Here is a 24,293-nt window from a genome sequence, read left to right on the forward strand (position 1 = left end):
ACAAGGTCGTCTTTGTAATGTTATTGTAGAATGCACCTGGCATAGCGTGTGTAAACAGACATGTCAAATGTCCATCAAAGCAAATCTGGACATGGATGCATCATCAAATCATAAATCATTATTGTATGGTTGACGAAATGGTAATCGTATGTGAACTAGAAATTGGGGTCTTCCAAGAAGCCGTCGTCCACTTCGGTTTCGGTGGCTTGGTTCTCGCCCTGTGCGTATCGATGCATCGAATTTGGTTGTAATTGGTGCCAGCAGCTGGAGAAATCAGTGTTATGTTATGTGGAGAAAAATATGAAGTAACATACCTTGGAGCTTGGAGCACATATCTGGCCATCGCCTCACGGAAACGACCCTTGTATTCCCTGGGACTAGTGACTGTTGGTCGGTTGCGGCCACCACCACCGAAGCCCTTATCCTTAATCCAGGACTCGAGTTTTTTGTCCCAGGTGTAGGTACGGATGCAGTCGATGATGCCGACAACCAGCTCGTCGCGGCTTTCATCAATGGCAACCATGAGCGAGTAGTCCATGACGTCTTGACGACCAAGGAAGAGAGTGTCGTTCCATACGCTTTGACCGAGAAGTTTCTTCGAATGCTCACGGGCGAAGAGTGGTGTCTCATAAATGAAATCTACCATGTTTTCGTCCAGAAGGACCTCATCCCGTTCACCGGTGCTCTGCACTTTGCGGTTTCGCATGGAGCCCTTGAGATCGAAGATGCGAGTAGGGACACGATCGTAGAACAGGTTCTCCATCAGAAGCAAGAACCAGTTAAACTCGGTTCCGGTAACGGGGTTCTTAATGATGACCTGATAGAAGCCAAACATCTTGGCGATCGCAGATGGCAGTTCATGGAACAACGCTTCGGACATGATTTGGAAGTACGCGGGAGCAAACTTGAGGAAGGCCTGTGTTTCGATTGGCGAAAGTGATTTGAGAATGAAACGATCGTCAAGCGTCTTCAAGAATAATGATTTGGTCTTGCCACCCTTTGAGTCCCATTTTGCGCATCGGGACAACGACTCGACGATTCGATCTGCTACACCACACTTCTTGCGTAATGCATCGAATTGTTCCGCATAGAACACCTTGCAAAGCATCTTGGCTTGGCCTTCTTGGAATTGGTACTTGAGGTGTGTGCCTGTAGGTCGCAAGAGAGCGTGTTCAACGCGTGCTTCATTCACGGCCTCCATCTCACCCTTGGGCTCTGGTTGATCTTCCTCCATCTCGTCATACCGTTGCTGAATGCTTGAAAGCTTTTCTTTGTAGTCAGACGAGTCCAATGCAAAGGCTACCAGAGAACTCGGCTCATCCTCGCGCACGATGATATCACAATCGGCAAAAACGTGATCCATAACACTGAGGGGATAATCAAGGGATGCCCATCCACTCGCAGAGCGCTCAGACCAGAAGTTCGTCAACATCTTCAAAAGTGTAGTACGCTCATGTTTGGGCATATCCTTGAAATCCAATGATTCGTCTTCTGCCGAGTTCTTGGTTTCTTCGTGTGAATCTACCGGATGAAGGTCCTCAGTCATGGTTCGATCCTCATCACTTTGGCCATCGTCTGGCTCGGCATCAGAGAACAGCTGGGCATCAGGACGATGCTCCGTTTCTGCCTCGGTAGGCTCAGTGGGTGAGTGCTTTGGCAAAGGATGTTTGTGATGCTCTTCAAGAGGTGTCTCATTGACAAATTCATCGCTTTTACGGCTCAAGTCATCCATTGGGATCCGCGGGGCAGGGGGCGAAGATTCCTCGCCGTCAACCGGAGGCTCGCGCTCTTCCACAGCCTCTCTGACGTTCCGATAGACTTCCACGATGGGCTTCGAGGACGCCAATGGGAACGCACGTGAGTAAGTTCCTCGGGCAGCTCGTTGACGTCTCTCGCGCTGTCGTTCTTTCTCGAATTCTCGGCTCAACTGTTCAAAATGCCTTGCAAGGTTGGAAACGCGCGAGCTTCCCCTCTTACCTGGAGTGGACCGTGGGATAAGAGAGTGACCTGAAGCAAACCGAGCATTTTTAAGGGCACTCAAGCCCAAACGGTCGCTCAACTTCTTGTCCGACTTGGGGGACTCCCCTCCAGGTTTGTCAAGTTCAATTGGGTTGGTGGTTGCCATTTTCAGGCTTGGGAGTGCAATGCTGCTGATATTCCTGTCCCTCGCAATGTTCGCGGGCTGGGATTGAGCACGCAAGAGCGGAGGAGACCGTGCTTTGCCAGAGCGTCGAAACGCTGCTTCGGTAGGACGGGGGATCGCTGAAGGTCGACGTATTGGGGTGCTTGGCAGGGTGGTTTCGCTATCTTCTTTTCCGCTATATTTTGCTTTGGGGAATACAGACGTTTTTGGTGATGGCGATTCCGACGATCCGTCGGTAATTTCCATCGCAGGAAAATCGGGGTCGGGCAACGGGTGGTTTGAACTGAGATTGGTATCAACCGGGCCCCGTTCCAATTGACCTGAAGGAACGGCTAAGTCAAGATGGCGGACTTCTTCCTGTGACACAGCTTCATCTTGCGGGGAAGACCTTTTGCCATTGACTGCGTCGACTGACAATCCATCTTCGGTTGATTCTGGATGGGAGGGTATCTCAGTTCCCGGGAACTCCTCACGGTGCTTTTTGCCAGCATGTTCTTCAACAACCGAGACCAGTACATTCTGTGCCTTTTCCGGGGAAAGTGTCATGCGCCTCATCATCCGTGGCCTATCGACTTCTTCATCGATTTCATCATCCGCATCGGTTGGAGCTCGCAGAGGATCTTCTGGGGAGACTGATGTGGCGTCCTTGTCAAGGAATATCTTTTTGAGCTGTAGGGTTGCCATGTGCTTGATATCCTTTTCAGAAGGGAAGAAGTTCTTCTCGAAATCAGCAAAGGTGGTGTCCCATTCCACAACCTTTTCTTGCACCGCACGAAGCACCTCATTCAGCGGTATGATCTCCCAATAGCGAGAGCCTGTGTATTTGTCTTGCAGGTGCCAGATCAAGGTATTGTGATCTTCATGACCCTTTTTGATCAAGGATTCAATCTCCAGCTTGCAGCTGTCTACCAACTCAGGAACAACACTGTCGACATTGATGCCCTTCAAACGAGAATTGACAGATGCCATGAAACATTTGATACGCTGCTCTGTACGGAGATAGACTTCGTTTCTCAACTTCAGGTCATTGTCCACCTTCCAAGTGACACGTGGGCGAGGAACGATGATCTCAAGGAGACGAATGGGATCATACTGTACTCGCAAAGCAACATCTTTGAAGCCGAAATAGCGTATATAATCTCGCTGTAGGTCGTGGGGGCAAACCCCGGCACGAGCATGCAAATTTCTGCCCCAAAAGGATAGCTCCAAGTATTTTCCGAAGGAGTACTTCCACGTGCTCTCCGACATTGGGGTCACTTGAGTTTCATTGCCGCAGATCTTGCAACAACTCCACATCAACACAATATCCTGAAGACCAGGCAATTTGGATGGATAGGGCTGAACCAGCACACTGATTTGCGCATCACCATGAACATACTGACGATGATGTTCAAACATTCGTTTCTCGCAGCCATTGACGGTGCAAACAGCATTGGCTGAGTGGCAGAGGTCTTCAACATACTGCCCAATTGTGAGGTCGGACTCAAAAATAACGTCGTCGCCATGCTCATTGTAGAACTCTAGAGCAAAGACGTCCGGTCCAGAACAAGGCACTGAGGTTGTTGTGCACACGAGGCTGTATAGAACGACGAGGTTCTGGTGTGAATAGGGATCAAACATGTTGGCGTTTCCCGCAACATAAGCCTCCCACTGGCGCTTTTGAGTTTGATAGTGATACAGCGCTCGGTCATACTCCGCATCATGAGCAGCACGCAACACTTCCTTGATCTTTGCTGGAGCGTCTCGCGGTGATTGATGAACCATTTCTGGGGTGATAAGAACGAACTTTTGCGGCTTGGCCTTTTCATCTATGACTTCGTCAGAGTTGCCATCTTGGTCACGGAGGCGTTTCAGATAGGCGAGTCTGCGTTCCATTTCTCGGGTACGCATCAGAAGATATGGAGGTTCAAATTTGACGAAAGGTGAGGCAGAAAGAATCTTGGTCTGATGATCTTGGACTATATCGTCATAATAATTCGGCATTGGAATATCGTCTGGGACTTGCGTGGCATCAGGTGGGACGAGGATTTGGCTGTCAGAGGCATCGCCAATCTTCTCGTCGGTTTCATTCTGAGTCTCACTCTCGTTAGTAGCCTGTGACGTGATTTTTTTGTCTTTCTCCGCTATCACCTGCTCTTCTGTTGGTGAGGTCGGTATCTGTGCGAATTCATCTCGCATGACGCAGGTTTCCAATCGAAGATTGTAAACAACGTAGATCATGAACTCAGTGATCCTCTTCACTTTCCCAAGAACTTCGTCATCGCCGCCGCGCAGGACAATGGTACAACCGAGCTCTTTCGGGCAGCCAGAGATATACATATAGGTCTTCTTCCGACCGCTGTGGACATAGGTCTTCACGTCAAAGCTGCTGCAATCACTATGCAACGTGGTTGTCAATAGCTTGTCCATGGATGTGACAATCCTAGTCTGTGTACATCTCGATACAGCCTCAAGAACAGATGGCTTCACATTGTACGCAGTTGCAATACCGGCTTTCTCGAGGAGTTCAAGCGCCAGGCCAGAAACATTCTTTTCGACCAAAAGCAAATTTGGGTGCAATGCTGCGATTCGACTGGCAAGGTTCTCCAAAAATTCACGCTCTTGTCTAATGAGAGGCTCGAGGCTCATGAAGTGTTGTTGCTGACGAGCATATTCGAGAGGGAAGGTTATAATCAAGATGTTTGGACGTGGGATGCTTCTTGGCATGCTTTTCAGGGCCAAGTTTTTTGTAAAGACGAGACCGGATACGTAAGCAGTATCCCCAGGCCTACCACCGGGGATTTTCTTCAATTTGACGTAGTGACGGATATCCATGTCATCTCCTCGTTGTACATCTGGGTCGACTTCATCTGCCGCCTTCAACAAGATTGGTATTAGGGCATTCTCCCAACTATCACCGCTAGGTATGGCGGACTCCACAAGAAGTTGATGGAGAAGCTTTCTGACATGCTCTAGGCTCACTCGGTTCAGTTCAACTGGCGGTGCTCCATGGCCTCTCATTGATGAGCTCCGGGTCATCTTAAACCCAGCATTTTTGAGATTGAGAGGCAAAGGAGCCGGTGGCAAAGAGACATCATGGAGCATGTCCTTTGACGTCCTTGGCGAATGGCGGTGCATACTGCTTGCCACGCTCAGGTTCCGACGACGAGATGAACGGGGAAGATTCACAGCTCTAGAGCTGGTGATACTGGCTTCATCCGGGTCTTTATTCATGCTAGGAGTACTTCGGTCCCCAAAAGCAGAGCGGCTCTTTTTCAGCGAGGCTAGCAGCCCGCCAAAGGAGGCTCTCTCGCCGTCACCACTTTTAGACAGAGCGCCCTCAGAAACGGCAGATAAAAGGCTAGGTTGCTCGTCGCCACTTGATGCATCATCAGAAAGATATTGAGCCAGATCAGGGTCAATGATGTTATCTTTGTGAAAAGCAGGTAACCGGGATTCAAAGCCGGAGTCATCTGCATGTCGGCGTTGGAAAGGTGCTCGGTCTTCATGTGTCTTGAAGCCCCGAATGTACTGCTGACGAGAATGATGACGCTTGTGGCTCATAGAATGCGGTCTTGCACCAAGTGAGGACCGCAGTGACCGCGAAGAAGTAGGTCGTGCCAACGGGCGATCAGGGTTGATTTCAAGGACCGCCGACCGGCGGTTGTGACCCTCACCAGCACGCCGTGTGGCCGGTATGGCCATTGTTGGGGTTCTGAGAACATGATCAATTGACTGGGATATGATAGAGGATGAATCATCGTCATCTGCTGGTGCCCTTGTATTATTGCCCCAGCCGAGTTCAGCAACCCGCGGGTTGGCAACTATGGGGCTTTGCTCACTATCCGAGAACTCAGAAGAATCATCATCATGGGCATTGATCATTTTTTCGCAAGGGTTACAGACTCGGATGCTACCAGGTTGGCCAAACCGCGCCCCTGAAATGAGCAGAGTACATTTTGAATCAAAAATTTGACCGCAGGTTCGACAATGGTGTTTTCGGCGGAATGTGGTAAAAGGATCGCCACAGTGGAAGCAGTCTTTGGCATTCTCGTCGCGCATCCAGAAGTCTTTGCTAAGCAATTTACTTCTTAACTGAGATAGAACACCATCACTACCGGCAGTCAGTTGACGGCTTGGTTGCGAGGGCTTACTGGTAGCCTGATCGATCTTTGTTTTCAACGGAGGCAACGAGGACATCGTGGTCATGGTCCCTGCCGTGGACATTCGTGACATATCATAGCCAGGAAGTCGCCCAGGTCGGGCTGGGATCTTTTTGCCACTTGCTTGATCTGGGAAAATGATCTTGGGTGGCTCATTGGCATCCGGGCCTTCGCGAGAGACAGTCGCTGGCTTGGTGGAAGACTGTTCTGGGTGATACGTCGATTCATCACGGGAAGAAAGTCTTGAGAGACTAGTGGAGGCAGATATTGAAGCTCGCGACTCGTCATAACGAGAAGATGTCCGCGAATTCGATCTGTCTCCCAAGCGCTGAAACACATGGTCCTGGATTGGCTCGGCCAGCTTATTACTTCTAAGCATGGCAGTTTGTGATGCATTTTCAGGCGGTCTTTGTGAATCAGTAGAGACTGATTTTCGAGACTGATTGTCTGAAGTGTGAGTGGCCGAGACATGTAATTCTTTGGGGTTAGGTTGGCCCTGGTCCTCATGGCTGTCGTGTATCTTTCCAGATAGCACCGGCGAATTGGAAAGGTTCTGGTTCAACAAGGAGGACGTCTGACTCATAGAAAGGTCCACAGCGCCATCCTTGCTGCCGATGCTTGTTGACTCTGCGCTGTGAACTCCTGAAAATGGAGCTTGGAACGGGACATTAACGGAGCTACTTCTTGAGTGATGGGGCTCTCCCATAACGTTGACATGTCGTTGGGTGATGGTTGGTTCTGCGGCAACGGCGGTTCCAGTCGCCTTCGTCAACGGCGCAATACCAGGCTTGATCCCAGGGGAAGGGGGAATGGATGTCTTTGAAGATACGCTGCCACTTTTAGAGGATATCCTTGATCTTCTCCCCGTTGCTGTCGGTGGTACGGGATCTTGCTGAGATTGGAAGCTTGCTACAACAGGCGACTGAAGTCTTGATCCTTGCAAAGAGGTGGGCTGTGACGGTAGGTGATCAACCGAGCTACTGGCTGCTTCTGAGGCAGGCTTGACCAGCGAGCGCTCAGACGCAGGACTCTTGGCCGTGGATGTTTCAGCCGCATGCTTGTCTGTAGGCTTTCCGCCACTGACGATATCCCTCACTCCTCCCACGGAAGTCCTAAATCGACTGTATAGGCCGCTTAGTCCACCTTGCAGCTCTTCGGATAAGCCTTTCTCGTCAGATACTGAGGACGGTAGCGGGGGGCTGGTAAACTCTTCGAACAGAGTGAGTGATTCGGATTGATAAGCTGCATTATGTATGTGATCGAGAGCTGTATTCATCGATTCTCGCTCAGTCTGGGTCGTTGCCATCGAGCTGCGGGACCGACGTCGGCCGAGGGGAAGTGACATGGACGACATGGACGGGCTGCGTGAGCCTTGGGACTGTTGCGACTCCATGGTGGTGTATCCAAAGGGTCGCAGAATGAGGTCCAAATTAGGCAGAAAGTTCTCAGATCATCCCCACACAGGAGATGGGCACGGTTGGTAGCCGGTCATTCGAGGCAAAAGTGCGATAGTATAATTTGGAAGAAGATCGAGCGCTCAAGGGCGCTAAAACCCCTAGGTCCGGGCGAGGAAAAGCTGTAGATGTCAAAAAAGTCGTAGATCTCTCCGCACTCGAAGCTGTGAAATGACGTGGTGGGGATGAGTCAGCTGGGGCGCGCTTCGCGTCTTATCGACTGGCAATTTTTGCTGTATTACGGCAGCTTCACGATATGACTACATCAAATGCCAATTCTTTACTCTCAGCTATGACACAGCTCTACCTTCGTCACGAGACTGGATTCGCACGATGAATCCAGTTAGTCCCTGGCTGGCCGCGTTGGCCGAACAATGTCTCTTGTTCTACCTCGGCCGAAACAGTTACGATGGAATCCAAGTGGAAGACCATGAGGGTTGTCTCAACTTCAGTATACGCGGGCTTGTCATGTCAGCCATAATTGAAAAGGTTTAAATCCACTCAATATCTCAAAGTCACTTGCGACTAACTTATCTCGTGTCTATTAGTGGGGCCAAGGAGAGGAGGGTGACCGCGCTACGTTGACGGATTCCATGAATCATATAGATGCCATCTTCTCGCGCGACTCGCTTAATGAGCATGAGGCTACCTCCCCTTGCCCATCTACGATCAAATATGGACCCAAAAGGCAGCTTATTGACCTTCTTGATGTAAAGCTGGCTCTTCTGTACTCGACAAAATCCTCTGATATCGAACTTCGCGTCAATCGCTTTCGAATACGTTGGAATGAGGTCACAAAGGGGGAACCTCCTAAACCGAAGCTCAAGAAGGCGCCGGCTATCAAATGCCTTATGAAAGAGGCATGTCGGAGAACGCAGACAGGTTCAGCTGATGCTAGGCCTAATGGTCAAGAAGATGTTGCCTTGGCTGTGCCTTCAGCTCCTCAGTTTGACCAGCCAGTGCCGCCTGGCTCACAGATTGAACCGATGGGATCACAGCTTTTCTCTCAAGTTCTGTCCAATACCAACTACGATGCACAGAGATACAATTCTAAAGAGACTCGCGTTTCTCTCAATAAGGAGGCGATGCTTCAGCTATTGAAGCCTTCTGATGGCCCGAATAAAACCAAACCAGACTCTCACAGCCCGTCGCTAGGTGATAGCCATAGCAGGCAGTCCCCTTCACAGAACGGGAGAACGCCGATTGAATCAGGAACACCCTTCACGTACAAACCGTGGAGTACATCAGCTGATGCTGCATGCACCGACCCATCCGATGCCAATTCACTCCGTCCCAATACCTGCAATGATACTCTTGAGCCATTAGCCATTGAGAGGCAACTCTCGTCTTCTTCAACTGGTCTCGTTGATCGCGACGCGACTGCGAATGGGGATGTCCAACAAAACCATGATCTCTCAAAGAAAAGACAACGTGATAGCATGGATGTGTCCTTACAGGCATCCTATGATAACACAGATTCCCAGACGCAACGAAAGTCGGTAATTCAGGCACCATCGAACAAACGACAGCGTATTGATACTGAAGATACGACAAAAGCAAACCTGAATGGGACCAAAAAGGTCCTGAATGAGCCTGCGCCCAAGTCAGTGCTTTCCGAGGTACCGGATTTGCCCGTTCATGACCTGTTGCCAGATCCATGGGATGGAATGACAAAGATACCGGCGAATGATGTTCATATCCCCAAAGAGCAGACCGATCTCTTCGAGCCACTTGTGTGGATTCAACAGGTCTCAAGCGAATCTGCGCCGCTGTGTCACGTACCGCCCAGACTCTTATCGAGATGGAACGATGTTGCTCAAAGAAGAAAATTACTGGCGGAGAAGGAAGATCGGAGAATTGAAAATCCAATCCCAACCCCGCAAGATACCTACAGATCTGAATCCGTCGCTGAGTCGGAGATCAGTAGTCAAAGCTCAGAACCTCTCTCTGGCTGGTCTGAAGCCTCCGAAAAGGTTCCGCCTGACAGCCCCTCTCCCACGAAATCCAGGAATATCAAGGAAGGCACCACGCCAAGCGGTACTCAATCTAGCGCCTATCAAATTGCGAATGATAGTGACGTAGACATGGTGAATGGGTCTCGAGCTACTTCTCGGTCTGCGCGGGAGGCTGCCGCCTCTCAGATTGTTCCAGATACTGTAGCGCAGCGTCAGTCCCAAGCCCCTGATGAATCAACAATAATTTCGAGGGAAACTGAATTCCAGCCTCAAGATTCTGGGGATGACCCATCTCATGAGCACAATAATTCTGGTTCAAGGATTGAAAATGCGGAACAAACATCAAATCAAATTCCAGAAGCACAGGGTGGAATGCGCTCAGGAAGCCCTCCAGCTGCCCCGGAATCCCTTTCCCTTGAGTCAAGTGGCGATGAAAGTGATGAGGACGAGATGGAGACATCTGTCCCTTACGGTCTAGGGGCAAGCATTCCACCGAGCAGTCAGCCTGAGCAGCAAATTGGCAGCTCGGGCAATAGCTCGGGTCTATTGCTTCCAAGAATCCTTGGCAAGCCAAGCACCCTTGGGAAAGGCGTTCAAGTCGTCGAGACGCCTGCCGTCCAAACAACTCATTCACTCCGCGAGGAAGGTAATGAAGCAGTTGAACCGGAGCTTTCAAGCACCCAACCATCATCCCAAGCTGCCAAGACATCCTCTCAGTCTCGAATTCTCGCGACCTACCACTCGCAAGAAACCTCCACGCAAAGTGACCCTTCTCAAGAGGTACAAACCCCGTCTTTGCCAATCGAAGGTGAATCCCTTCGGGTAGACGTGCTGGGTACTCAGATTCAGACCAGCGCCTCGCATACGACTTCCCAAGAGACGCCCAAGTCTCACACAGAATTTGTGCTCGATTCGTCAAAGACTGCTCAGCGCGAGTGGGACTCATCTATGTTCGGCTCACAGCCCTCTGCCAACCCTTTGTCCTTTGCTAGCTCTCACCCGCAGCCCATGTCCCAACTTAATGAACTCAGCCAGAATTTTATGAGAGAAATGTCCTCTCTCGATGGCACGACGTACTTCCCAGGCACGTCTCTGGGTGATTCATCCGGCTGGACCGCTCCTGATGCAGAATCACCATCAAAGCCTCCCAAAACCAAGCAAACTAAAGGCATTGATACTCGGATGGCGTTTCAAAGTCCAAATGGCGAGCTGGTGGCACGGCGTCAGAGCTTTATTGACAAGCCTGATCAGACTGCCCAAGCATTGATGTTTTACGAGAAATTCTGTAACGACTATCCGTTATATTTTGGAGACTTTGCACATTTTATCGAGATGTGCGCGAAGCTACAAGGACTTAGAGAAAACGGTGCTCTGAAACGATCATTCCTGTGGGACGACTTTGTTATCATGAATCTCGAAGAGTATCAGCATCACGTGGAAGAGTGCGCGTCACAAGATTCAAAGATATTGAAATACGAAGACTTCTTCTGCTCAAACTTTTCAAGGCCCCGGCACAAGAAACGAAGCCTGACCACTCGTGCGGTTAATGTGACCGCATCTCAGTTTGCTCCGCCGGATTCAACGACATCTTCAAATCAGCCGCCCCCATGCCCTGCTCATACCCAAGGGAAATTTACAAACCCTTCTTTCACAGCGAGTCTTGTGGACAAACTATCTGACCTTCACACTCGTTCGTTTGATACCACCAGTGCCAGTGGTGTTTTCGATGGTCCTAGCTCCAAAACAGATGTATCGGCTGCAACACAGCCCGCAGTACAAGTCAAATTGGAACAAGATGTTCCCAGCACTGAAGTGCTGGACTCTCAAGCTCCTACGACGAGTAGTGATGGTCAAAATCCTGTGCTTCCCAGCTCAGAACAGTGGGGGAATTCAACGCAGCATGATGAAGACGACACACAGGTCAAACCTGAAATGAGCGATGTTGATATGAGCGAAGCCGATGACTCTCAGGAGGTAGATAATACCCACCACAGAACCGCCAGCATCGAACTTGGCGATGACAGCGAGGATCGCCACAGCTCTCATGTCTCTCTCCCGACAGCCTCGACGAAGGCACCTGCCGAAGTTGCCACTTCTACTGAAGATGTCCAACAAGAGGCGCAAAGACCACGACCCTGGTTCCGATCTCTCAGGAACATCTTCCCCACTGGCCCCGTCTGGTCGGATGATCCCAACACGCCCTTCAAGCGCTGGGCTCGAGAAGACCAGAATGTTCTCCAAGAACTCAATCGCCGTGGCGGGGCGAAGATCCAACTCGATGAAAAGGGCGTCATCTGCCGGCCTACCTACAAAAGTGAACAAAGCCCTGGATCAATTTGATACCACACTTTCTACTTTCAGTTCTCCAATTGTATTTTTGTCTCTTTCTGCTTTTATTAGCCTCTGGCGCTGGGCCGGCAAATACCCGATGGGGCAGTATGTACACCGGCGGATACCATTTGATCTTTTATTGATACGCTCTACTGGGGAAGAGGAAGGTGGCCATATTATTGCCAAATGTTTTTTTTTTTCTGTACAATATCTTTTCCGCGTGCCACAGTTAACGTTAGCCTCAAAACTATTGAACGTTGTCGGCAGATTACAAGCTATTAACCTTTATCAGTCGTGATCAGCTCCAATACAACGTGGAGACTTCCAATAACGAGCAATACACTCCTGATAAAAAATATCAATGTATAACCAAGTCAAATAGTCCATTTTCCACGCCAAATTTTTCTGGTCTCTTAAAATCCCAGGGCACTGTTCATGAAACGATGAAAATTAGCGAAATGGAGATCGACGGTAATCAGCTTTAAGTTCAATTCCAGCCCGTGTGGAGCTTGAAATGAGCAGGACAAGGCTCGAGCATTGAACATGTATTTCTACTGTAGTCTATCTTTTGGCCTCGGGGTTTTCCAAACATCAAGGCTTGCAAGGACCATTGTGCTATTTCACAATAGCGTTGAAGCTAGCGAGACCCACTGAGGAGAATGGCTAGCCTTATGGCTAGCACGGTGGAAATGAGATTTTGGAGTGAGAGATCTACCGAGATTGTACTGCAGGTTGAAACAGAGGTTGTATAACATAATGTTGTATAATGAGATCCAAAAACCCAAGAACTAATCATTCCTCCATAGAGGTCGAGAGCAATGTACATAATGCAAGTGATTCAGAGAAGACCGTAGTCATTCTGTGCAAAAGGCATAATAATCATCAAAAGAAACCAAAGGAAAGTGGTCATAAAAGGCATGCAAAAAACCATGGTAAACGCCTTGGTATCGCCAGTCTAAAAACGCTTCAAGTTGTACATTCAAAACACACTCGTAGTCTTTTTGTTGCTTAAACATGACGGAAAGGCTCGTAAGCGTTTTGACGCTGGTTGGTCATGGGGATGTCGTTGTGAGCGAGAGGAGGAGGGTAGGCAGTGTTGTGGCCCTGGGGAGCGTAAGGCTGGCTGCCGAAGGGAGCGTGGCCGGCGCCGATGGGCTCGTAGGTGTAAGGAGCCTTCTCGGCGGTAACAGAGCCACGGTTGATGCCACGGTCCTTGTGGCCGTAGGGGGAACGGCCGGAGCAGCAGCAGGTGCTAAACATCCAGAAGAGGGTACCGGCCAGAGAGAAAACCACGGCGAGCCAGGTTGCGGCATAGATGTTTGTGCCCATGGAGACCTTGACGCCGTAGGCCTTTGCGGCTGTGCCGAGGGAGCCCTTTGCGATGGAGAACATGATTGTCGATGTGAGAGATGCTCCGAGAGTGAAGAGGAAGGAGACGATTGAGACTATGGTAGTGACGCAGCTACCCCAGCGACTACAGATGGCGAAGATACCAACCAGGATCTGAGCGCAGGTGGCGATGAAGGCGACCAGGTAGGCGATGAACATCCACTTGGAAACGGCCTTGTACACCTTCATGATCTTCTTAGCATCTGTGCCCAGGGCGCTTTCGGCGTTGGTGTTCTCCAGGCCGAAAAGGGAAAGAGGGTCGAAGTAGAACTCGGCCTTAGGCTTAGAGCAGGAGGTGATGTTCTTCTTGCTACCAGAGATGTCGCCCTCACAGTAACCCCAGAGACCAATGTCGTAGTAGTCGGCGAGACCCGATTCGTTCTCGATGGTTTCGATGGCACTTGTGAGATCGTCGACGGTGACGGAGGTGATGCCAGCATCGCTGAGGGCATTCTCGATCTCTGTTGTTGTTTCTGAGCTTGCCGTGATGTTTGAAATATCAAGCTATAAAAGATAAGGATTAGATGGGCCCAGAATCTCGAAAGCAGTAGATCACTTACGCGAAGGAAGTACAGGTTGTTCAAGGTACTTGAGCTGGCATTTGTGCAACCCAATCCCACCATAATAATGCAAATCAATGACGCGATGGTCAAGACATAGGGCGTGAAGATACACGCCATGCGACCGGCTTTTCCCATGATGATGTTGTGTTGGGGGGTGTTCGAGAAGAAAATAGTACAGAGATGGATGAAGAGTGAGTATGATGAATGATGGAGAAAGGGGAGGCAGGTGCCTTTTAATCTAACATGATCATCGCAAATACAGCCTCGCCGACACACGGCACCAGCCTCCTTGAGAAGAGGCGCAGGGATCATCGGGCCAATCAGGTCTTGGCAGGTCACGCCTCAGGGCCACGTTTGCTTCTATTTGTGGCTGCCACTAGGCCACTTCGGGACTAGTGGCAATGCCCTTGAAGCCTGTCTATCCCTTGACAGTTTGCAGTTGATACGTTAATTGCTCGTATATATGGAACATGATCCGGGATCTTGTTTCTCTCTTAGACGTCACTTTCACAACGTATATCAATATACCCGCCAATATTTGTACCTGACCCAATTCGAACTATCGAAATGACCCATGGATTGACGTAGGATCATCATTCCAAGTGGCCAAAACAGGAGACTCCGCAACTCGAGCCTCGTCACCCTTTTCTACCCTGAACAGCCTTGTGGATCCCTTGATTATTTTTTTTCCCCTACGCCTCGTCGCTGCGTAAGCCCACTCTAGTCTCTTAGGCTTCTTCGTTTAAATCTTGGCACCATGCCGTGTCCCAAAGCCTACTGCACATACCACGCACGCTTTTTTCCGATTTTTGGAACCCACTGTGTCTTAAACTTTATTTATTTTTGAAGATCACCTTTTCTGGGGAGCCCTACGAACCTCTACACTGCCATGGTTATAGCTGTTCGGTTTTTCAAAGCCACGCACATACGCAGATCGCCAATTTTTGCCGCCATCGGCTGACACTTGGGGCGTGTCTGATCGTTGCTGCCAAGATTGATATGCCGGAGGCCTACTCTTCAGGGAAAATCGCTGCGCTCTACTCAATTTATTCTACAGAGTAGACACTCTCTATATCTCATTGAAAATATTTTCGATCCTTGCACATGCATCTGTAAATTGTCCGATGGCTTCAAATAGCTACTTTTGGGCACTATCATATGCCATCTCATTTCCGGCATAGCGGATTATCAAATGGTGGAAAGTATAAACCACAAAATAGCAAAAAGATATCCAGAAAGAATATTGAAGAGCTGAGGCTATTCGTTTAACAAACACCACCTAATATATACTCATTCTCACTTCAGGGATTGAAATTAATATGTTGGCCAAGTAGCAAACCTCGGTTTTCTTATATTGGGATTAATCACAGCGCACAAATCTCGAGGACGGGCAAAAGAAAGAAAGAATAGATATCTATCAAAATCGTAAACAAAATGTTATCTTGAGTGGTAAAGTGCATGTGTCCATTTTTATCCAGGGTCAAGCAAACCATTGCCTATAAGATGGTCCACTAGGTCTGATATATATCTAGGGACAACTTCATAGAATGACTGAAATCCAAGGCGACTCTTCAAAGGATAATATAGCATCCCGTCAACCCCTCTCGTTTATACTATAATAAATAAACTCTTATTCCCATGTCATCTAAGACTTATTCTTCGCAATGATAGTTGGTCATAGGCTTATCAAGTTGAAATCTGCTATCCAAGTCTTGCTCTCACTTTACAATTTGATTTCATGCTCTACGCCCCCCAATCTTCAAATATAAGATGTTCAAAATCGACAAGGAGTTGAAATTGAAATGTAGATTGTGGGGTAGTGGGGAAATGTTTAACTTGATGGGATCGAGGAAGGTACTTTGACTTCTGGCTACGTCATTGCTTCCAGGTCACTGGACCTGTCGAACCGCGTGCCCCGCTCGCAAATATCCCTTCAGTTTGATACATAACACATATTCATGGCCTGCTAACCATGAGTAAACTTACAGAGCAGGCTCTGTTCGACCACAAATCAGACCGTCAAACCCGCGAGACCTATCGTTACTTCCAACCAGCAAACCCAGCAGCGCTAAATGCGACATGGCCCCCCGGCGAGCATTTGACCTCTACACTCGGTCTATCAACAGCTTCAAATTCTGCTACTTCTGTCTTGGATGACGAGATCTCTGAAACTTCCTCGATTGATGCTAGCCTTCTGTACAGCCCGAATACGACTTTGACTTCTCTTGCACAGCTCGCAGCTCTACGCCTGAATGCACAACGTGCATTTATTACGTTAGTTTTTTCCTTTGCCTAGCAATTTCTCCACCTGACTTATCCATTCTAGTATTTTGAATCGCGACTCTCAATTCGTCTTGGCCGAAGCCACAAAAACGACCAACGTGGGAAGCTCGACATTATTTGGTAGCAAAGGAGACAACCTCTTTGCTGGAACATCCACATTGACAAACACTTGGAACATTTGTCAGGTACGAGACGGCCTATGAACGTTGCTATTTACCGCCTTCGCAATTCTGATCCATCTTTTCCAACAGGAAACAGTCAACATACTACCGCAAGAGCAAGAAGATGGAACGTATCCTTTTCTTATCATCAACGACCTTCAACGCGAGGAGCGTTTCAGCGATTTGCCTTTCGTACAAGACGAACCACACTCCCGTTTCTTTGCCGGAACACCCTTGACCAGCGAGAGCAACATCAACCTGGGCTGCTTGTTTATTCTGGATCCTGAACCCCGTGAAGGGCTGTCTGATACGGACAAGGATATACTAGGGACAGTGGGAGCAATGGTCATGGACTATTTACAGGTCAGCCGCCAGGCTGTTGAAGGGCGCCGTGCCTCCCGGTTATCACAGGGTCTCCGTCTATTCGTGGACGGCAATTCCAGCTTTGCCGATGATGCTCCCCTTGCTCGCCCGAACATCTCAAACTACAGTCCGTCCTCACATACATCGCCTCATTCTAGGGCGAGCCGATCTGCGAGCTCTCAACATAGCGATTCCAGTCTTCGCGCGGCACAAGCCGAGAACAATGATGTGCCCATTCAAGATGGCGACGCACGAACTTCTGGCCTATTCTCTACCGAAGACTTGGGGGCTAGAATTTCAGCTAGCCCGTCGCCATCATCATATAGCTCGCGACAGGGCGATGGCGGTTCGATGGTCTCGAGTAACACAGACTGGTTATTCCAACGAGCTGCGAACCTTTTACGGCAAAGCCTTGACCTGGACGGTGCCGGGGGTGTAATGCTTTTAGAGACCAGCGATGACTCATCAGACAGTCCCGCCCGCAGCCCCTCGCATCCCGCTGATATCGAGACACCTGGTCCTGTTCTTGCGTTGTCAACCAGAGAGGATCCCTTTTCATACCAGACGGCCTCTGAGGTATCTTACCCAGCCGTCAAACTCGATAATGTCTTTCTCAATCAACTTTCTCGTCGCTACCCCAAAGGTAGACTCTGGTCATTTCACCGCGACGGGAGTCTGTCTACATCGGATGAAGAGCAATCTGTCGGCGCATCCCGCAGATATAATCAAACCTCCAGGGCTTTGGAAGCCAGCAAACTGAGAGCCTTCTTCCCTGATGCGAGTCAGGTCATGTTTGTTCCATTATGGAACGCCAATAAATTACAGTGGTTTGCAGGGTGTTTCTCGTGGACTCCTCAGTCGACACGAGTCTTCAGTCGGGCTGTCGATCTAAGTTCGATGTTTGGCTTCGCTTCTTCCATTATGACTGAATACAGTCGCGTTGAATCAGTTGTTGCAGACCGCCAAAAGGGAGATTTTATAAGCAGCATCTCTCACGAACTGCGCAGTCCATTACATGGCGTCTTAGCAGCTGCCGAGTTTCTGGGGGGTACTCATTTGGACGAGTTCCAAGAATCTCTTCTCGAAACGGTAAATGCATGCGGCCGGACTCTCTTGGATACCATGAACCAAGTTTTGGATTTCAGCAAATTATTATCGCTGGAAAGGCAGAAGAAGAGATACAAACGCAAAAAAGATCCATGGAGACCGAAAGCTCCAGATGAAGTCTCGGCCCGGCTGGATCCACCCGTGTCAACAAACATTGCCATTTTGACAGAAGATGTTGTGGATAGCGTGTGCTTGGGGCATTCTCATATTCAAAGGTCAACTATGCCAATCGATCATCCCATTGGCGAATCGCCAATTTTGTCTTCCACGCCATCCAACAAGACTGACTTCAATCCAAATGTGGAAGTTATCCTTGATATCAGCGATAATGACTGGTTTTACAATGTCCAGCCCGGCTCGCTAAGGCGTATTGTCATGAATCTTCTTGGGAATGCTTTGAAATATACCAAAAAAGGCTTGGTGTCTGTCTCAATCCAGGCGACTGAGAATTCAAAGGGTCGTTCTCGACGTCAGGGCCTTGAGGACATGGTTACGTTGACGGTTTCAGACACGGGTAAAGGCATCTCGGATGAGTACCTACGAACACGTCTATACACCCCATTTGCACAAGAGGACACGCTCTCGGTAGGCACTGGTCTCGGTCTATCAATTGTTCGCGGCATTGTGAGAACACTCCATGGAAACATCAGAATCAAAAGCCGAGAAGGTGAAGGCACTATTGTTAAGGTGACAATCCCTCTTGAGCGTCCAGTGGGAGAAAAGAGCCTGTCATCGACGCCTCAAATACAGAAATTGGAACGACAGACACTTACAGCACCTTCACAACTGCGTCAATTGGACATGACTGGGAAACGCGCCGCGATTTGGGGGGTAGACGCTTCCTGTCTTGGTGAACATCATTTCTGGTCTTCGGTTGCCCAGTATCTTACTGACTGGTTTGGCCTGAAGCTGGTGCCTTGGTCTGTCAATGAACCTATTGATGTTCTACTCGCCAACGAAAGTGATTTGTCTGCAGAACAATTCCAGTGTTTGCATACCGCGTTGCCAAGCATCCTTGTTTTCCGAAATGAGACAGGCAGCTCTAGTGATACCAGGATACACTGGTCGCACCTCGCTGATTCTCTGGTGATGCTTCGTCGACCCTGTGGCCCACAGAAACTTGCCAGAGGGATCTTGAATTGCCTTAATTCAAAGCCGAAGACTGCACCGTTCTCACCCCCTTACAAACAAGAATTTGTGATACCGGAACGACCCAGGCCCTCAGGTCCGAATCCATCGACTGGGGATTCTAAATTATCGTCATCCGAAAGTTTACAATTACCCGCAGCTGAATCATCCAATTTCAAGACCAGTTCCCGCAGCTATATGGATCCTGCGGAACGTAATGTTTCTGGCCAATCTCCAGGTACGGACAGTTCTTGTCTCACACCTGGAAGCGGCGCGTCTAGCGCTCACACACCTTCCTCTTCCTCCACACCCTCGCCACGGGGCTCAAATTCTCTTAATCCCTCGTCTAGAACCCAAGGGAAACCCCGGGTATTGCTAGTCGATGACAATGATATCAACCTTCGCCTTATCCGAACTTTCATGAAGAAATGGAATCTCACGGCTGTCGATACAGCACAAAATGGCCGAGAGGCCGTGGACTTGGTCGAAAAAACGCAGCTGGGGTACGACCTCATATTTATGGACATGTCCATGCCAATAATGAACGGGTTTGAAGCGACTCGTACCATACGTGCGATCGAAAGAGAACGAGGCGACAACGTTTCGGCCAAGATCATCGCGTTCACTGGACTCAGCAGCTTGCGTGATGAGTCTGAAGCCTTGGATTCAGGAGTAGATGTCTTCCTTACCAAACCAGTTTCATTCAAGGAAGTATCACGGCTGCTCGAAGATTGGGAAATCGAACTGTCAAAATAATTACGGCGATATGTGTTTTTTTTTAACTTCTAACGTGCAAATTTGGCGCAGAGTTTGGGGAGGCTGGGAAGACCTCAATGATATTGTCCCGGCGGCTTCGAATAACCAAGAGACAATACTAGTTGCCTTGTGCGCAACAATGAATCTACACACCCGACAGGCTTTGTTAGAAAACAAACCCACCTGGGCAAAAGAAAAGCCTCCTCTCGTATACTGAAAACGTTCAAGTTGGCAAATGTGACTTCTGGCCTTATTATTGGCAGTGTCAAATGATCTGACTTGTGCGTACTTCAGCTACTAACTTTTTAACGCAGTCCTCGAATTGGTTGGTAACCCCTGCAAAAAACATGATCTGTCATCATGTTCGGCTGAAAGGATCATCAAGCAAGCCTTCACGGAGCAGCTCAGCATCGGAAAATTCATTGTTTTCTGAGGTTATTCCATAATGATCGGCATCATCACATGCAGCTAGCTCTATGCTGGGATGCCCCAAAATGAAGCAAGAGACTTGAAAGGCTGATGCCTTGAAATGTTCAACAGAGTGACTAACTGAATCAGCTACCAACCTCTAGGATCTATCTAGAGCATAATTTGCAGGCAATTCTTCAAGCAAAGACAATATAATTTCTCCAGCTCATGCTAACAATTTAGAATTTTTATGGAAATCGAATCATTTCCATACGAGGGATCTACCGTTCTATTTCTAGTCTCCTTTTAGCATGTTCTCGGTCCCCTAGAATGGATTCCACGAGTACCGATCGATGACTTTCTTCGATTTTAGGGAGCAGGGCTACATCAGTCAAAAAAACCCCGGGTACTAGAGTAGTGACATTGCCAGCTATCAAACAACGATGGAGCCCCAAAAAGAACATGTAATCATACTAGCCCTCGCATTGACCAAAACCACCACGACCATCAGATCTCAGACCAAATACGGCTCCAAAGTCGACATCATCCCAGTATAAGCCGTTCCACTAGTAGGCTCCAAACTAAAGATATAATCCCCCCACCAAGGCCCAGCAGCCCACCACAAAGCACCCATCCAAACACCAGAGTTCTCACCCATATAATCAAGCATACCAGTAACAGCAGTCTTACACTGATCATTCACACCTCCAGCAAATTCACCAAGAACGCCGACCTTATTGTTATCCTTCAACCACTGCGTGGCATCAGTCACGCGCTCCTTTCCAATGGTAGTCGACACGCAGGTCTCGCTTGTTCCCGATCCATCGGAGTCGAGGTACTGGTGCATCTCATAGACAATTTTGTCTTGGGGATCGGTCAGGTCCTTGAGGTTATCGTTCACGTCGGTCCAGGTCCAGGCGCCTGTATAGCTGTTTCCTTCCACAAAGATGTATTGGCTTGTTGCTCCTGCGGCGCGGATGCCATTTATGGCGGCTTGGTTTAGGTTTAACACTAGGGTTTGATCCATGTCGTGGTATTCGTTGTCTATGGATGGGTTAGTCGCCTGGGAAACCACACACTTGGGGGACAGTAGGGGGTACGAACTTGTGTCGAAGATGACTAGGTCATTCGATGCGAACTCGCCGGCGACATTTTGCCAGAAGGTCTTGAAGTTGTCGGTGCTTGAGATGATGTTGCCGTTGCTATAACATTCTCATTAGCTTCAACTTGCTGGGGGTAGTGGTATCTAAAGGTCACTTACTATCTGCCATAGTTGTGCGGATCAAGGACGGCATGGGCTCCCGAATCGGTGATAGATTTGACGACCTGTAAGTGTTTAGCATTCAATGGCCTCTTTACTATGCGTTCGCGATATGGGATAACCCACCGAAGTCAGATTGGCCAGATAGGCACTGTCGAACGACCCAGCCAGGGAGTCTGGCACCAAACGCTCCATCAAGAAAGGCACCCGGAAGATGTTCATGCCCTTTCCTTTCAATGTTTGGATAGCATTGGTGTCGGGGAAGATGTAGTCAGTTCCCTGTGTTCTTTGTCAGTTGAGATCTGCGTAGTCCCATCCAGAGTCAACACACATAGACACCGGGAAGGTTTCCCTCTCCAAATTCGGCACCGGACTCGCTTGCTCCAAACCCTGTTCAGTAGTATTAGCGAGCAGCATTCTAAGAGATCGCTAGGCTCAGATGGTCAAACATTTGAATGGCGAAGCTCGCTTTGCATGGCTCTTGGTTGGGGCTGCAGCCGCGGATCCAGCCGCGGCAGCGAGGAGAGCAATGCTGGTGAACTTCATATTGATACAGAGATTGATAGCAAATCGATTTCTCAAAAAGCTAAAGAAAGGATAGCGAGAGCAAGGGACGTTAAAGATTGAAAGAGAGAGTAGGTAAAACCAGACCAGCTGCTACGTCTAAACACCGAGAACGGGGCGCTTTATAGTCATATCCAGAGCTTCTAGGTCGTTTAATCATTGATGAGCTAGACTACACAATGCTAATGTCAGAAAGGACACGGAGTAACCAGATTTCTCTAATTTCCGAGACCAAGTCGGGGTTGACAACTAGGGAGTGGAGTATAAAGAAACGTTTGACATTGCAGCGTCGAGTAGCCGAAATTCCCCACCAAAGAGAGACGATAGATTCCAGGTCTGGCCCTGGTGATCTTCTTGGCTCTCTACAATTGCGAAACGGAGCCAAGTATGTGCCGTGTCTTCAAACCGGACAGAACATCAGTGTACAGGAAACGACTCCCACCCCATATACCCCACTCCATCAAGCTTTCGTCAGGCATAGGTGGCTTTTGGCTGAATTGTTTTGTTGGTGTGAACGAATGCCCAGCAAGCCCGTGGCGTTTGAGGCATAGATCGACGTTATAGTCTGACGTGCACGGGCATTACAACAATAGACTCGACACCATCACTCGTAGTTTATTTACATTTGAATAAGAGATCTAATACTAGGCGGGAGAATATACCATACTGTAGAAACCAATGTGGGGATAAAGGACGTGGACACTGTCGGTAATTGATTGACTGTAGCTGAAACTGGGACCAGCCCAATTGGAATACCTGATACTCGAAGAAGAAATGATCGCTCTGCATGAAACATCACAGCTTATGTCAATTTGAAACTTGACATCAGTGATTGTCCATGGCCTTCTAATACTTCTCACGGATCCACTACTCGTCTACCACGCACCGAAAGTCTTGAGGTATTGTTTCATATCCGCCGCTTGCAGCTGGTGATACTTGTAGCCCGGGTGGTAGTTATTGTACCAGACACAAGAAGTGCCATCTTCATTGATGCAGGTGGCATTCGGGTATCCATACTTCTGAGGACTGTCAAGGACCTTTGTCATGAAGCTCCAGGTATCGTAAAGGACGGTGGTGGTCTGCCGTTGGTTAGGTCTGGAAAGTATTTCTGTAGAAGTGAACAAACTCACGCCACTGTGATTTGACTTGAAGCTCTTGATCATCGATTGGAGGCCTTTGTTGTACGCCGTCACCCACGCAGCATGAGCGTTCACCACGTCCGTCCCCTGATCAAGGAACAGCGGGCTTCGGCTGGTGGGAGGAACATTGAGGAACAAGAACTTCCGACCACCGTTCGCGTATATTTCTCCAACGAGAGATTCGTACTGCGCCATGAGTTTGGGAACCAAGACGCTGGCGTCATTGCTTGAATAGGCCGAGCCAATGCTGCAGATTCATGTTAGTATGGACAGTGATAGACGCTTGGGTATCATACTCATTGATTCCAATCCAAAATCCAAAGACTGTATCACTAGCAGACCACGGCGCAGATGCTGGTCTCTGACTGTACGAAGCTTCAAAGTAACCAAGCTGCGTTGTCATATCCGTGTACGGGGCACTGACGATTCGATTGTCGATTGTCGCTCCTCCAATAGCGAGATTGTAGCTGAGTACCAGCGAGGCGTTGTCAACTGTGGTCAAATATTCAACCCAATTGAGCCCACCGCTTGATGTGCCGGTCCCTGCAAAATATTAGACGAGCACTGGAGCCGAGGTTGATTCTAGTGAACATGAACTACCTATATTTGGATTCCCCATGGGATTTGAAGAAGAGGGCTGTGTGCCATTGACATCAAAGTTGCTTTGGGTATAGGAATCTCCACTATACTCTCCAGTCAGCTTCTTTCCTCAGGTGCAGAATGCCCTTGATCTCTTACAAGGTAAAGAAATAAGTCTGTGTGGCTCGATGCTGCAAAGGCCCTGCGGCAACTATGCCGACACCCGCTATTATACTAGAAAGATGCTTCATGAGGTTGAATAAGTGATCTGTGTACTAGAAAAGAAAGAAAATATGGCGAGGTCCAGTGTACTTTGCTCCATAGCTCTTCCCTTATGTACTCAATCATTGTTCCCGTTTTCTTTTGGGACTTCACTCAAATTTCAATTGTAACATGCAGACCCTGGCAATGATGTGGCCGGTCTCTAATTTTCCTCAAGTCTCGATCGGTGTCGCTCCGAATCACGGCCCCATCGCCAGAGTTAGCCAGTTGGATTGCATGAAATGCTTTGGACTGCGGGGTCGGCACTAGCAAGGGGACAATTCTGCAGAACATGAAGAGTAGACC

At 48.9% G+C, this 24,293-nt stretch overlaps 6 protein-coding genes across 6 annotated transcripts; 2 read left to right on the top strand and 4 right to left on the bottom strand.

Annotated features, from left to right (window-relative positions):
- Window positions 1-155: 155 nt before the first annotated feature.
- Window positions 156-7,678, bottom strand: N7508_009179 (1-phosphatidylinositol-3-phosphate 5-kinase FAB1; the record flags this gene model as incomplete). Its single annotated transcript, XM_058467242.1, has 2 exons — window positions 156-264; window positions 315-7,678. The coding sequence occupies 2 exons, from the start codon at window positions 7,676-7,678 to the stop codon at window positions 156-158; spliced, it is 7,473 nt and encodes a 2,490-aa protein (XP_058315088.1).
- Window positions 7,679-8,072: 394 nt separating this feature from the next.
- N7508_009180 (uncharacterized protein) lies at window positions 8,073-12,034 on the top strand (the record flags this gene model as incomplete). The annotated part of the gene is made up of 2 exons (XM_058467243.1): window positions 8,073-8,228; window positions 8,288-12,034. 2 exons carry the CDS (start codon window positions 8,073-8,075, stop codon window positions 12,032-12,034), a joined length of 3,903 nt encoding a protein of 1,300 aa, XP_058315089.1.
- A 999-nt stretch (window positions 12,035-13,033) lies between these two features.
- Window positions 13,034-14,112, bottom strand: N7508_009181 (SUR7/PalI family protein; the record flags this gene model as incomplete). The annotated part of the gene is made up of 2 exons (XM_058467244.1): window positions 13,034-13,918; window positions 13,975-14,112. The coding sequence occupies 2 exons, from the start codon at window positions 14,110-14,112 to the stop codon at window positions 13,034-13,036; spliced, it is 1,023 nt and encodes a 340-aa protein (XP_058315090.1).
- A 1,837-nt stretch (window positions 14,113-15,949) lies between these two features.
- N7508_009182 (hybrid sensor histidine kinase/response regulator) lies at window positions 15,950-19,775 on the top strand (the record flags this gene model as incomplete). Its single annotated transcript, XM_058467245.1, has 3 exons — window positions 15,950-16,251; window positions 16,304-16,445; window positions 16,512-19,775. 3 exons carry the CDS (start codon window positions 15,950-15,952, stop codon window positions 19,773-19,775), a joined length of 3,708 nt encoding a protein of 1,235 aa, XP_058315091.1.
- Window positions 19,776-20,697: 922 nt separating this feature from the next.
- On the bottom strand, window positions 20,698-21,990 carry N7508_009183 (glycoside hydrolase family 5 protein; the record flags this gene model as incomplete). Its single annotated transcript, XM_058467246.1, has 6 exons — window positions 20,698-21,227; window positions 21,288-21,385; window positions 21,445-21,509; window positions 21,571-21,723; window positions 21,776-21,834; window positions 21,894-21,990. The coding sequence occupies 6 exons, from the start codon at window positions 21,988-21,990 to the stop codon at window positions 20,698-20,700; spliced, it is 1,002 nt and encodes a 333-aa protein (XP_058315092.1).
- An 893-nt stretch (window positions 21,991-22,883) lies between these two features.
- On the bottom strand, window positions 22,884-23,977 carry N7508_009184 (SGNH/GDSL hydrolase family protein; the record flags this gene model as incomplete). Its single annotated transcript, XM_058467247.1, has 5 exons — window positions 22,884-23,087; window positions 23,139-23,394; window positions 23,444-23,690; window positions 23,748-23,830; window positions 23,886-23,977. The coding sequence occupies 5 exons, from the start codon at window positions 23,975-23,977 to the stop codon at window positions 22,884-22,886; spliced, it is 882 nt and encodes a 293-aa protein (XP_058315093.1).
- Between the last annotated feature and the right edge of the window lie 316 nt (window positions 23,978-24,293).

Source organism: Penicillium antarcticum (genome assembly GCF_028974205.1).
Source record: "Penicillium antarcticum strain IBT 31339 chromosome Unknown utg000009l_segment0_segment0, whole genome shotgun sequence".
NCBI lineage: Eukaryota > Fungi > Ascomycota > Eurotiomycetes > Eurotiales > Aspergillaceae > Penicillium > Penicillium antarcticum.